This window comes from Myotis myotis, unplaced genomic scaffold (assembly GCF_014108235.1).
Source record: "Myotis myotis isolate mMyoMyo1 unplaced genomic scaffold, mMyoMyo1.p scaffold_m19_p_18, whole genome shotgun sequence".
Lineage (NCBI taxonomy): Eukaryota > Metazoa > Chordata > Mammalia > Chiroptera > Vespertilionidae > Myotis > Myotis myotis.
Window position 1 is genome coordinate 29,140,322 of NW_023416322.1, and position 12,556 is coordinate 29,152,877.

A 12,556-nucleotide genomic window follows, 5' to 3' on the forward strand; every position below is an offset into this window, starting at 1 on the left:
AGCTGTGAGAGGGTCACGTAAACAAACTACAATTCCCGGAAGGCCTCGCGCGCCACGGGTCAGGGCTAGGCTGGGGCCGGGTTCGCGGTGCTCGCTGAGACGGCGGCGGCGGCGGCTACGGGTGGAAGACCCGATCGGGAGCCCGCGGCCGAGGCCGGGGCTGGTGCTGGGAGGGTGGCGGGGAGGGTCGGAGGAGGAAGATGGCGACGTCGGGGGCGAACGGGCCCGGCTCGGCCACGGCCTCGGCTTCCAATCCACGCAAGTTTAGTGAGAAGATCGCGCTGCAGAAGCAGCGTCAGGCCGAAGAGACGGCGGCCTTCGAGGAGGTGATGATGGACATCGGCTCCACCCGGGTGAGGGGCCGCGCCGGGGAGCCGAGCGGAGCAATTACGGAGCGGGTAGCCGAGAGGCGGGGCGGGGGCGGGAGCCACTGCAAAAGAGGCGGAACGGGACTGCGGACGCCGCCGTCTGGGATGCGCGGGCTGCGGGCCGGGGGGCAGGAAGACGGATTTTGCGGGGGAGGGGGGGGCGGGTAAGGAGGCCGAAACACCGGTGAGGTTGGGAGTTTGGGAAGGACGGGGGGCTAAGTGGGTAAGGAGAGGGAGGAAGGAGGAGACCGTTCCCTGGAACCGGCGGAGCGGGGTGGTCATTGTGCATCTCTGATGGAGTCCCCTCCGGGATTCTGCCCGAGCATCCTCGGGGTGGTTGGGGTGTGGGTTGGGGGATGGTCAGCTTGCCCTGCTCTGTCTCCTCGGTTGGCAATCTCCTCCACTCTGGTCCTCCTGCCCTCTTGGCCACCGGGCACTTCAGTTCCTCTGGGAAAGGGCCCCTGGAGCGGTTTGAACAGCGGCGCTGGGTATAGTGGAGCAGGAAGTCCCCTCCTGCGTCCCGTCCCTTTGCTTCCTTTTTCAAACGCTTCTTGTGGTTTCCTGACGTGAATGAAGGTGAGGTCCATTGCTCACAGGCTGGTGCGTGGTGTTTTGCCGTGGTGGCCGCCTTGGAGGAGAGGCAGGGCTTTGAATCTTGAAATCGGGAGCCGGTGGCTATAGGTTGTGTGGAATCCGATGGTCTGCTGAGCTCTCCGAGGAGATGGCTGCTTTGTGGGTCAGTTACCGGTTGGCTTGGAGGGTCTTGTATGTGGAGGGAATAGTAATTCCTAGGAAGAGCCAGAAAAAAGGCATCCTGGCAGAGTTGCCTCTGAAACCGAGTCTCTGGCCTTGATTTCTTGCTGCCAGCACTGGATGTCTGAGGGAGTGAGGGGTGGGAGTTCGCCCAGCTGGTATGCAGCCCTAATTTAGGGAGGCATTGTTCTCAAAACAGCAGGCTAGGAGAACATTGTAGGATTCCCTCCTGGCAGGGAGCTAGAAGGAATTTAAGGGGAGATGGTGGAACATAAATACCATATTTCAAAGCTCTTTCTCCTGATTTGACTGTGATTGCATCTGTCTAGGACTGACTCTGGTTTTATTTTTGTGTGTCTCTCCCTCGACTCTCTTAGTCTTTTTCATGTTTGTTTCCCCTTTGAGTCTCTAGAGACCATGTGCCCTAGTTTGTGGGAGACAGAAAGGAGATAGTTAGGTGGGGAGGCAAATCTTGTGTGTGTGCCTAACCCCTGCTAACTGCCATGAGGATCATGGTCTGCCTGTTGACTGCTCCCCTTGAGTAGCTTTTGGTCATGGTGGGGCAGAGGCAAGAAGGTGGGCGAGAGGCTGATGATCTCTAGCTGACAGCTTGAGGCCCTGCCTTCTGGACTGTGACTCCCGCAGAGCATGGTAGGATCTTAGGGCTTGTGTGTGCAAACAAAGAAAGGCTTGTGAGGAACTCAAAGCCCGGCCATCTATCTTTGTAGTGTCTTGGTCTGTCAAAAGGCCCCACCTTGCCCCTGCGGGGTCACTTCTCTGCGGCACGTAAGATTCCAGTGGGCATACTCGGCCAGAGCCTGGGAACCCAGGAGCGTAAGCCTGGTATTTGGCTAGCTGGGAGGGCTCATCTGAGGCAGATGTGGCCATGAGGCCTATACTGCTTGGAGGCTGGGGTTGTCATATATATATAGGCAGCCCTGAGGTGGTCCAAAGTTCAGCATAGTGCCCACTAAACTCACTGGGCTGACCTCCTGGGACAGAAAGTCCTGAGGGCAGCCTATGCACAACAGTATGTCCCAGAAGCTCGTAGAATTTGCTCCTCATCAGCTGCCCTGGGTCTTTTTATTTAGCTGTTGACCGTGGTTGAGTCTCAGAAGTAGGTGCTCACCACTCACAGAGGACACGAGATCTGTAGCCGGACTAAAACCATGCCAGGATGAGGGATGTGGTGTCTCGCTCCAGTGCCAGACTTACCTCCCCAAAGTGAGGGTGCGGCTAGGGAGATGGCTCTGGCCCAGACTAGAGTGGACTACTGTTCCCTCTCCTGTTCCCATTCTGCAGGCTTTCCTGCCCATTCCGGGGCCTTACAACTAAGTAGAAGAGTGTGCCTTGGTTTTGGCCCTGTATTTACAGCTACGTGAGCCATTATTCCTTAGATGTTCTCGTTTAGGAGGTGCAGGCTCTGTGCAGCCTTCTTGAGGCTGGGCAAATGGCAGAGCCCAGAAGCCACAGGAAAAGGCTGGTCTCTGTGGCATCCACCTGTGGCCTTTCCCTCATTTGCCAATCACTCTGGGACACATCTGGAAGGGAAAGCAGAGGTGCCTAATAGGCACCTCTTCCCATGTGACTTGCTGGGGGCTCCTGGCAACCCCTCAGGGACTCTGTTTGGACTGATGACAACTGAGCAGAGTGTCAGGCTCTGTGCTTGGCAGGGTGTTTGACGCCAGGCATTGGTGATGTCATTGATGCGGGCAGCCTGCGGAAGAGCTGGGGCAGGTTGTTTACACCTGGTCTCAGTGGAGCTTTTCCCCAGCACCATTTTTTCTTCTCCTCCGCCTCCTCCTCCTCCCCCTCCTCTTCCTCCTCCTCCTCCTCCTCCTCGCAAATCTCTTAAAAGCGGCACCAATAGTAGCCTATCCTGGAGACAGGGATGGTAAGGGTGGCCAAAGAATAGGAACAGTACTCAGGCCCCTGTCTGACGTTCCCATTTGCCTTTCATGTTTCAGTTACAGGCCCAAAAACTGCGACTGGCATACACAAGGAACTCCCATTACGGAGGTTCTCTGCCCAATGTGAACCAGATTGGCTGTGGCTTGGCTGAGTTCCAGGTGAGTGGACACCAGCCTCAGGCCAGTGCAGGCTCCTCAGCAGCTCCCCCATCGACTCACCTCTGTGTTTTGGCAGAGCCCCCTCCACTCACCTTTGGATTCATCCCGGAACACTCGGCACCATGGGCTGGTGGAACGGGTGCAGCGAGATCCCCGAAGAATGGTGTCCCCACTCCGCCGCTACCCCCGCCACATATCCTTCACAGAGGGTTGGGGGGTTTGGAGGGTGGGGGGTTGGAGTCCCTTAGGAGCTCATGGTGGGAAGGGACGTGAAGTGCTGTCCAGTCCTATTTTCTCCAGGGGCTCTCCTTTACCCAGCCTCCCAGAAAAGTGGCCATTTGGCCCAGGTGAGCACGCTGCTCCTGTGCAAAGGAGTGGCTGCTCCAGAGCTTGTGCCCTCCATCTCTGCTGGCTCTGACTGCCTTATTCAGTTAGCTCTTTGTTGTCTCCTGCTCAAGGGGATTTGGTATCAGTGTGGCTCGGTGGTTGAGTGTGGACCCACAACCAGGAGGTCATGGTTGGATTCCTGGTCAGGGCACAGGCCTAGGTTTCAATCTCCCCAGTAGGGGGCGTGCAGGAGGCAGCCAATGGATGATTCTCATCATTGATGTCTGTCTGTCTGTCTCTCTCTGTCTCTCTCCCCCTTTCTTCTTCTCTTCTTCTCTCTGAAATCAATAAAAACATATTTTTAAAAAATTAATAGAGGGAGTTTGGTTCTCTCCACACATTTCTGTCCTTAGCTTTCAATCTCAGAGACCTCCATAGAGGTCCATCTGTCTCCCCAAGCCCCACCTAGATATTCTCCTATATTTTTCCAACTCTGCTGGGCCTCACCCTCTTCTCTTCCATTCTCTGACCTGATTGTTGCCCCTTACTGAGAAGGAGAAAGGTATTTGTTTCTTGAAACTCACATCTGCTGTCTCCATTATTCTTCCCTCATCTGGTGTCTAGCCCAGTGGTCGGCAAACTGCAGCTTGGGAGCCACATGCGGCTCTTTGGCCCCTTGAGTGTGGCTCTTCCTAAGCCTGAGGAGTACCCTAATTAAGTTAATAACAATGTACCTACCTATATAGTTTAAGTTTAAAAAATTTGGCTCTCAAAAGAAATTTCAATCGTTGTACTGTTGATATTGGCTCTGTTGACTAATGAGTTTGCCGACCACTGGGCTAGCCCATCCAACCTCTCCTCACTTTTTACCTTAACTGGTGCTGTTCACATTGACAGCTCTCCCTACAGTCCTGCCTACTTGTCTCCTCCCCCGGAGTCCAGCTGGCGGAGGTCAGTGTCTAGGGCAGGCGGATCTCCTGCCCACTCTGACATATCTCTGGAGGGAGCTTGTGTTGGGATTGGGCTTGCTGGGCCAGGCTTTCAGCAGTACCTCCTCTCTGAAGGGCAGGGCTGGGAGGGTGGTGGCAGGTGGAGTAGGTGGGTCAGAGTCCAGCCTTGGCCGTATTGACACGGGTGGCCAAGCCTCCCAGTCCAAGCAGGGCAGGGCCAATGGTAACTGGGGCCGGCTGGGGTGTGTTTGTCAGGGGGAAGGGAGAACAGCTGCCTCTTGTCAAGAGTGGGTGCCAGATGTAGTGTTCTGGCGCTGGGACACCGGAACCCTTCCCCTGCCCATCTCATCGCTAATGCTTGTACATAGAAGAGTGGCTGAGCTCCAGATCAGCTTGTCCTGGCAGATAGAAGTTGAGATTTCCCAGATCTCCTACATCAGTGATTTTCAACTTTTTTCATTTCATGGCACACGTAAAATAATTACTAAAATTCTGTGGCACATCAAAAAATATATTAATTTTTTGCTACTCTGACAAAAAAAATTGGTATAATTTTGATTGGTTTTTAAAAATAGTAATATTTTACCTACCCTTTTTGCTCCTAAGTGACTTTTTAATAAATCAGGTGTTGCCCAGACTAGGTAGCTCAGTTGGTTAGAGCGCTGTCCCGATACGCCAAGGTTGCGGGTTCCATCCCGGGTTGGGACACATGCAAGGCTCAACCAGTGAATGCATAAATTAATGGCACAACAAATTGATCTCTCTTTCCCTTTCCCCCACTTCCTCTCACTCTAAAAATCATCAATCAATCAATAAAAAAGAAAATAAATTTAAAAATCAGGTGCCTGTACTTGTATATAAGGATTTTTGATACCAAGAATTAACCAATCAGACGCAACCTTATTATGAGCTGTGATCAATAAGATGCATCTCTTTTATATGACCTATATAGTTGTGGTTCCTGGCAGGGTGTTCACATCAGACAGCTATTGTTGTGTTGACGGTTGTCATTTTTTAAATTTAACAATCTAAGGAGGAAAGGGGTCAATGTCCCTGACTAAATAGTCAGGTATTGGATGTTTTTAGAATTCTTACGGCACAGCTGTGTGCCATGGCTCGCCGGTTGAAAATCGCTGTTCAGGATTGACTGGGGAGAGGGTTCGTGGGTCACAGATACTAGAAGAACCAGAAAGAAAAGAGGCATGGTCCTGGGTGCCTAGCCCTCTTTACTTCCACCTCGGCTGCCCCACCTTTCCAATCCCCATGCCTGCCTTGTCCACTACTGACCTTCCTCCTGACTTTGTTTTTCGTCCCAGGACAATGCCCTGGGGTAATTTCCCTGCAGAGAAGGGGCAGTTGTTTCGACTACCATCTGCACTTAACAGGTGATGGTCCTTGCCTTCTTTAGTCTACATCTCCTCTTATGTAGTTTCTGGGCCATACCCTGTCCAGCCCAGCTAGTGTTTTTCCCAGCTGAGGAGGAGGGCATGGGGGCCAGGAAGACTGTCACTGGTGCCAGCTGATCTATGTTTGCCCCACAGGACAAGCTCTGACTCGGCCCTTCACACAAGCGTAATGAACCCCAACCCTCAGGACACTTATCCAGGCCCTGTACCTCCCAGTGTCCTGCCCAGTCGCCGTGGAGGTAAGTGGCATGTCCCTGGGTTAGGGAGTAGGTATGGTGCTTTGGTTTGATGTGGGCCCTGCAGCCAACTCCACTGCATCCTTTGCAGGTTATCTGGATGGCGAAATGGACTCCAAAGGTATATGTTTCTCGCCACTTGTGGGTACTGAATGCCTAAGAATTTCTGGGCTGGTGCCGGGGGCTTTGTGCAGACTCCCTCCTGCCTGCCTGTGTCCTGTTCTACCTTATGGACTCCTTCTGTAGCCCTCTCCTCACCAATCTTTCTCTTTCAAGTCCCTGCTATTGAGGAGAACTTACTAGATGACAGGCATTTGCTGAAGCCCTGGGATGCTAAGAAGGTACGTGTGCCTACTCCCCCTCTTCCCATGGCAGGCCTTTCAGGGGCCTCCCCTGAGCACTGTCGTCACTTTTCACATTCTTCCTTCTCTCCTCAGCTGTCCTCTTCCTCCTCCCGACCTCGGTCCTGTGAAGTCCCTGGAATTAAGTAAGTGTCTCCGTGATGTTTGCTGAGAGGATGGGGAAGGGAAGTAAAGGGAGATGTGGGAGGCTGATCTCTGCTCTTCCCTTTCTACTGCCCCCCACAATTACGTCTTTTTTTTCTCTCCTTCCCAGCATCGTTCCATCTCCTGACCAGCCTGCCAATGTGCCTGTCCTCCCCCCTGCCATGAACACGGGAGGATCCCTACCTGACCTCACCAACCTGCACTTTCCCCCACCGCTGCCCACCCCCCTGGACCCAGAGGAGACATCCTACTCTAGCCTGAGCGGGGGCAGCAGTACCTCCAATTTGACCCACACCATGACCCACCTGGGCATCAGTGGGGGCCTGGGCCTAGGCCCAGCCTATGATACGCCAGGTGAGTGGCTGTCCTGAGTCCATGGGGTGCTGCCTGGCTGGAGGGGCTAAGGGATGGGAGGCTTGAGCACCAGTGACTGCCCACATCAACCCATCACCTGTCACCTGTCTCTACCAGGTTTTCCTCACGGTACTTTTTTGCCAGTGAGAACTGGTAGGTGTGGTTTTTCCTAGAAAGAAGATGGAGAGCTGCCCCCAAGTGGGCAGGGCCAACATCACTGCCAGGGACAGTGTAGAGAGGACACTGTGTTGCCACCTCCATAGTCTGATCACTGCGACCCGTTCTGGGCAGAAGGGGGCCCAGTTCCCATCAGTAATGTTGGCATCTCTGGTTTTTTGTCTGTGCCTGCAGGACTTCATTCACCTCTCAGCCATCCATCCTTGCAGTCTTCCCTAAGCAATCCCAACCTCCAGGCTTCCCTGAGCAGCCCTCAGCCCCAGCTCCAGGGCTCCCACAGTCACCCCTCACTGCCTGCCTCCTCCTTGGCCCGCCATGCACTGCCCACCACCTCCCTGGGTCATCCCTCACTCAGTGCCCCAGCCCTCTCCTCCTCCTGTTCCTCCTCCTCTGCTTCACCTCCTGTGCTGGGTACCCCCCCTTACCCAGCGTCTACCCCTGGGGCCTCCCCCCGCCACCGCCGTGTACCCCTCAGCCCCCTGAGTTTGCCCGCGGGCCCAGCCGACGCCAGAAGGTCCCAACAGCAGATGCCCAAACAGTTTTCGCCAACAATGTCACCCACCTTGTCTTCCATCACTCAGGTATGCGTGGCTGCCTTTCCTACATGTCTGTCTCCCTTCCCCTTCTTTTTTCATGCTGAGTTCTTTCCCTCGCACCCCCCTTTCCTGAAAAACCTCTTCTCCTTACTTCCCGTACTCCTTGTCTCATCCATCCCCTTCAATTCCTCTATCCTCTACCTGCCCCATCTTTTTAAAATATATATTTTTTTATTGATTTCAGAGAGGAAGGGAGAGGGAGAGAGATAGAAACATCAACGATGAGAGAGCATCATTGATCAGCTGCCTCCCGCACACCTCCCACTGGGGATTGAGCCTGCAACCTGTGCCTGTGCCCCTACCAGGAATCGAACCTTGACCTCCTGGATCACAGGTCCACACTCAACCACTGAGCCACGCTGGCTGGGCTACCAGCCCCATCTTTTACCTATCTTGTCTCCTCTTGGCTTAAGAGTGCCAACCTTGAGGTTAAGCTTTCTGATTCAAATCCTACTCTAACTAGTAGTCTCCTTGGACAGTTGTTTAATTTCTACGAGTGTCAGCATTCTCATCGATAGAACAAGGATGAGACTGTACGAGTCAAAGGAAATCACGCACGTGAAGTGCTCAGCACCATGCCTGACCCCGCCGCAGGCTTCACAGATGGTGGCCTATCCGTTCCCTTTTTCCCTTTTCTGTTCCTGTCCTGCTTTTCTTGCCTGCCTTTTTTTCTCATGTCTCCATCCTGTTTCATCCCTCCCACCATCTCCCTTCTTCCTTTTCTAGATTCCATAAACTCAGAGATGCTCAGACCATGGAGCCTAGTCCTTTCATTGTATAGCTGTGGAGACGGGGGCCAGAGGGAAAACGGCTTTCCCAAATTTACACAGCGTGTTAGGAGGAGTTGGGACCAGAACTACAAACTCTTAGTCCAGGGCTTTCCTCGGTGCTCAGATTCTCAGCCCTCCCCATCTTCTCTGTTTTTACTTTCTCTCTACCCCTTCTCCTTTCACCCCAGTGCTCCTCTTTCCCTCTCCTCTGCCCTACTTTCTCCTCCTCCTCCTCCTCCATTCCCCTTCCCTGGGATGTGTGTGCTGTGTTCCATCTGCTGTGGTCCCTTCTGTAGGAAAGCCTGAGACCTAGGCCAGCCAGGGCTGTGTTCTCTTAAAGCCTGGAGTGAACCTACCTTCTTCCTTCCTTCCTCTCTCATTCCCTCTGGCCTTTTCAAGACTTTAGAATGGCAGTTCTCAAGTTTACTGTTGTGCTGTCAGGCACTTGTTAGGAGTGTCACAAGTGTTTGATTACTAATAATCATTAACGCACCAAGGTGTAGGAATAGTTTACTTCTGTACCTGTTTAAAAATTATTCTTATATTAGCCTCACTCAATTGCTTTTATTCTGATCAGCCATTTTGCGTAATTGCGCCTAATCCCGGGGATATCTATGGGGACGTTGTCAGGTTTGTGTTGAGGATGGTTGCAGTTTCTAAGGGTGGGAAGCCCTAAGAGTTCCTCTTGGGGACACACTGAAAGGTACGCTTCCCCCTTTTTCCTCGCTTCTCTAGGGCGTCCCCCTGGATACCAGTAAACTGCCCACTGACCAGCGGCTGCCTTCATACCCATACAGCCACTCAAGTCTGGTTCTGCCCGCCCAGCCATCTACCCCAAAGCCTCTACAGCAACCAGGGCTGCCCTCTCAGGCCTGCTTGGTGCAGCCCTCAGGTGGGCAGCCCCCAGGCAGGCAGCTACACTATGGGACACTGTACCCTCCCAGCTCCAGTGGGCATGGGCAGCAGTCTTACCACCGGCCAGTGAGTGACTTCAGCCTGGGGAATGTGAGTACCAGGTTCTTAGCTTCGAAGCAGGGGAGGGAATGGGAGTGGGTCAGAGGGGCCTGAGTGATATCATTGGTGCTGTATGAGTTGGGAGATCCAGGTGGGGGAGATCTTCCCTCCCTCCAGGGAATATGACACTGCCGACTTGGGGCTCCCTGTCCTGCATCTGACCCCTTTCCCTTCCCTTTCCCCTTAGCTATCCCTGCACAGCTTGCTCTTTGATGACTACTGCTTTGACCCCTTCTCTTCCTGGCACGCACAAGCTCTGTCCCGGCAGGTACGGTGCCCACAGCTACTTGGGGCCCGTGCTCGCCTCTGTCGCTCTGCTTGCTGCCATCTCCTGTCTCTGCTTTTGTTCGAGGGTGGGGGTGGGGGGTTGTTGGGGGAAGGGGATGTATTAGCAGGGCTAAGCAGTGGCAGGCAGGTACCCCTGTTCTGAGACCCACTCCCTCAGGGTTTGTCTTTGTGTCCATAGCTGGAGCAGTTCAGCATGGAGAGTTCATCATCCAGCCTGGCGCTGGATCCCACTGGCTTTTCTGAAGGTTCTGGATTTTTAGGGGGTGAGGGATCAGTGAGTGGCTTCCAGGACCCCCATGCCCTCAACCACCAGAACCTGACCCATTGTTCCCGCCATGGCTCAGGGCCTAACATCATCCTCACAGGTGAGAGGTGTGGGTGGTCGTGGGGGATGGCACAGTAGGGATTAGGGGGTCCTCACCCATTTCTTCTGCCCACACAGGAGACTCCTCCCCAGGTTTCTCGAAGGAGATTGCAGCGGCCCTCTCTGGGGTGCCTGGCTTCGAGGTGTCAGCAGCTGGGTTGGAGTTAGGGCTGGGGCTGGAGGAGGAACTGCGCATGGAGCCACTGGGCCTGGAAGGCCTCAACATGCTGAGCGACCCCTGTGCCCTGCTGCCTGATCCTGCGGTGGAGGATTCATTCCGCAGTGACAGGCTACAGTGAGGGGACGCACCATCCTCCCTCTGACTGGCCCTGTTCCCCATCACTGTCCCTTTCCTCCCTTCCCCCTGGCCAGTAGAGACTCGACTCTCTGCCCCCAGATCCTCTTTCTAAATGAATGAGGGATCCCAAGAATGAGGAAAAGCAAGGGGTTTATCCAGGTGGCCCCTGAATTCTACACAGGGGTAGGCCTGGGGGAGCTCAGGGAGGGTCTGAAGCACTTGTAACTTTGAACCGTCGTCTGGAGGTCAGAGCCTGTTGGAAAGCAGGGGTAGAGGGAGCCCCAGAGGCAAGGCTAGTTCTGGATGCCCAGGGGTGGGCAGTGCCAGCCCCTCCTCACCACTCTTCCCCTTGCAATGGAGGAGAGAGCCAGAGTGGATATTATTTTTTATTAAATATATTATATGTTAATAAAAAAATCTTATCAAAGCCTTGAAGTGTTTGTCTACTGTTTGGGATGTGGCTGGGAAACTAGGGAGGCCCTGGGGTACTGACCCTTTCACCTGTTGTGCTTTTTTGTTGTTGTTAATCCTCCCCCGAGAACATTTTTTCCATTGATTTTTAGAGTAAAAGGGAGGGAGGGAAAGGAGAGAGAGAGAGAGCGAGAGAAACATGGATATGAGAGCAACACATTGATCGGTTGCCTCCTGCATACACCCTGACTGGGGCCGAGGATTGAACTTGCAACCATGAGCCCTTGACCGGAAATTGAATCCAAGACCTTCTAACCACTGTTTATCGGCCAGGGCTGGGACATCTGTTATGCTTTTTACATCTTCTGAGCACCATTGTGGTTTGTGGAAGGCCTCCACCCTTGAGACCCATCCCCAGTGTCAGAATTTGTTGGGTTTTTTTGTTTTTTGAAAATATATTTTATTGATTTTTTACAGAGAGGAAGGGAGAGGGATAGAGAGTTAGAAACATCGATGAGAGAGAAACATCTATCAGCTGCCTCCTACACACCTCCTACTGGGATATGCCTGCAACCAAGGTACATGCCCTTGACCGGAATTGAACCTGGGACCCTTCAGTCTACAGGCCGACACTCTATCCACTGAGCCAAACCGGTTAGGGTGTTTTTTTTAAAAAAAAATATATATATTTTTATTGATTTCAGAGAGGGAGAGAGAGAAACATCAATGATGAGAGAGAATCACTGATCAGCTGCCTCCTGCACACCCCCTATTGAGGTTCGAGCCTGCAACCAGGGCATGTACCCTGACCAGGAATAGAACCATGACCTGGTTCATAGGTCAGTGCTCAGCCACTGAGCCACGCCAGCTGGGCCAGCATCAGAATTTGATGACTGGGGATGTGCCCGCAACCAAGGTACATGCCCTTGACTGGAATCAAACCTGGGACCCTTGAGTCCGCAGGCCGACGCTCTATCCACTGACCCAAACCGGTTCGGCGGCTCCCCCTTCTTTATGGCCCTTTAAGGCTAGAAGAAATTAGACAAGCAGTACCTGGCCGGCCTCTGAACCCATGCTCCTAGGGGAAGCTCTGAGGTCTCATTTCTGCCCCCTCACTAGGCATGAATTCACCCTGGCCATACTTCACTCGTTCTCCAGATGCTTGAGTGCTATGTTCTAAGAGATTTCCTCTCTGGCTTGGGTTGCTGCTAGCCCTCTAACCATCATAGTCTCTCCTCTCTTCTCTTCCACTCCCAGCAAAGTCAGAAGGGTCATGTCCCTCCTCAGTTACCCATACCTCTGCTACTCTTTTCACACCCTACATTCCTGGTCTTTCCTCTTCCTCTTTCCAAAGCTTTTGTCACTTTCAGAAAAGAGAACTGAGAGCTCTGGCTTAGGCGGGAAGGGACTACAATGTGCCCTAAACCTGGAAGTAGGGGGAGCCACCTGGGTGTTGCTGCCTAGGCCTTCAGGGCCCTCCCCAAGGCCTGCATTGCATATGTGACTAGGATCGCCTTGGACTTCAGCGGCCGCCCCGTTAGTGTCCTGCAGCATCGTGTGAGTGGTGAGAAGCCGCTTGGGTGCAAGGGGCCCTCCCAGCCGCCAGGGGTCGCACTGCAGGCGGCTGGGCGCTGGATGGGCGCTGGGCGGGCGCTGGGCAGGCGCTGGG

At 53.6% G+C, this 12,556-nt stretch overlaps 1 protein-coding gene across 8 annotated transcripts; it reads left to right on the forward strand.

The window, feature by feature from the left end:
• Positions 1-59: 59 nt before the first annotated feature.
• CRTC2 (CREB regulated transcription coactivator 2) lies at positions 60-10,906 on the forward strand. Of its 8 annotated transcripts, none has more exons than XM_036342842.1 (15): positions 60-326; positions 3,089-3,190; positions 3,267-3,383; positions 4,407-4,468; positions 5,784-5,852; positions 6,009-6,112; positions 6,201-6,230; positions 6,386-6,450; positions 6,547-6,596; positions 6,725-6,969; positions 7,321-7,727; positions 9,248-9,517; positions 9,714-9,794; positions 9,993-10,179; positions 10,257-10,906. In XM_036342842.1, exons 1-15 carry the CDS (start codon positions 201-203, stop codon positions 10,475-10,477), a joined length of 2,136 nt encoding a protein of 711 aa, XP_036198735.1. In that variant the 5' UTR covers positions 60-200; the 3' UTR covers positions 10,478-10,906. The 8 variants fall into 8 exon arrangements, with proteins under 8 accessions (XP_036198735.1, XP_036198737.1, XP_036198740.1 ...); XM_036342841.1 differs by having other exon boundaries at positions 201-353; XM_036342844.1 differs by lacking the exon at positions 6,201-6,230 and having other exon boundaries at positions 60-353.
• Positions 10,907-12,556: the final 1,650 nt, after the last annotated feature.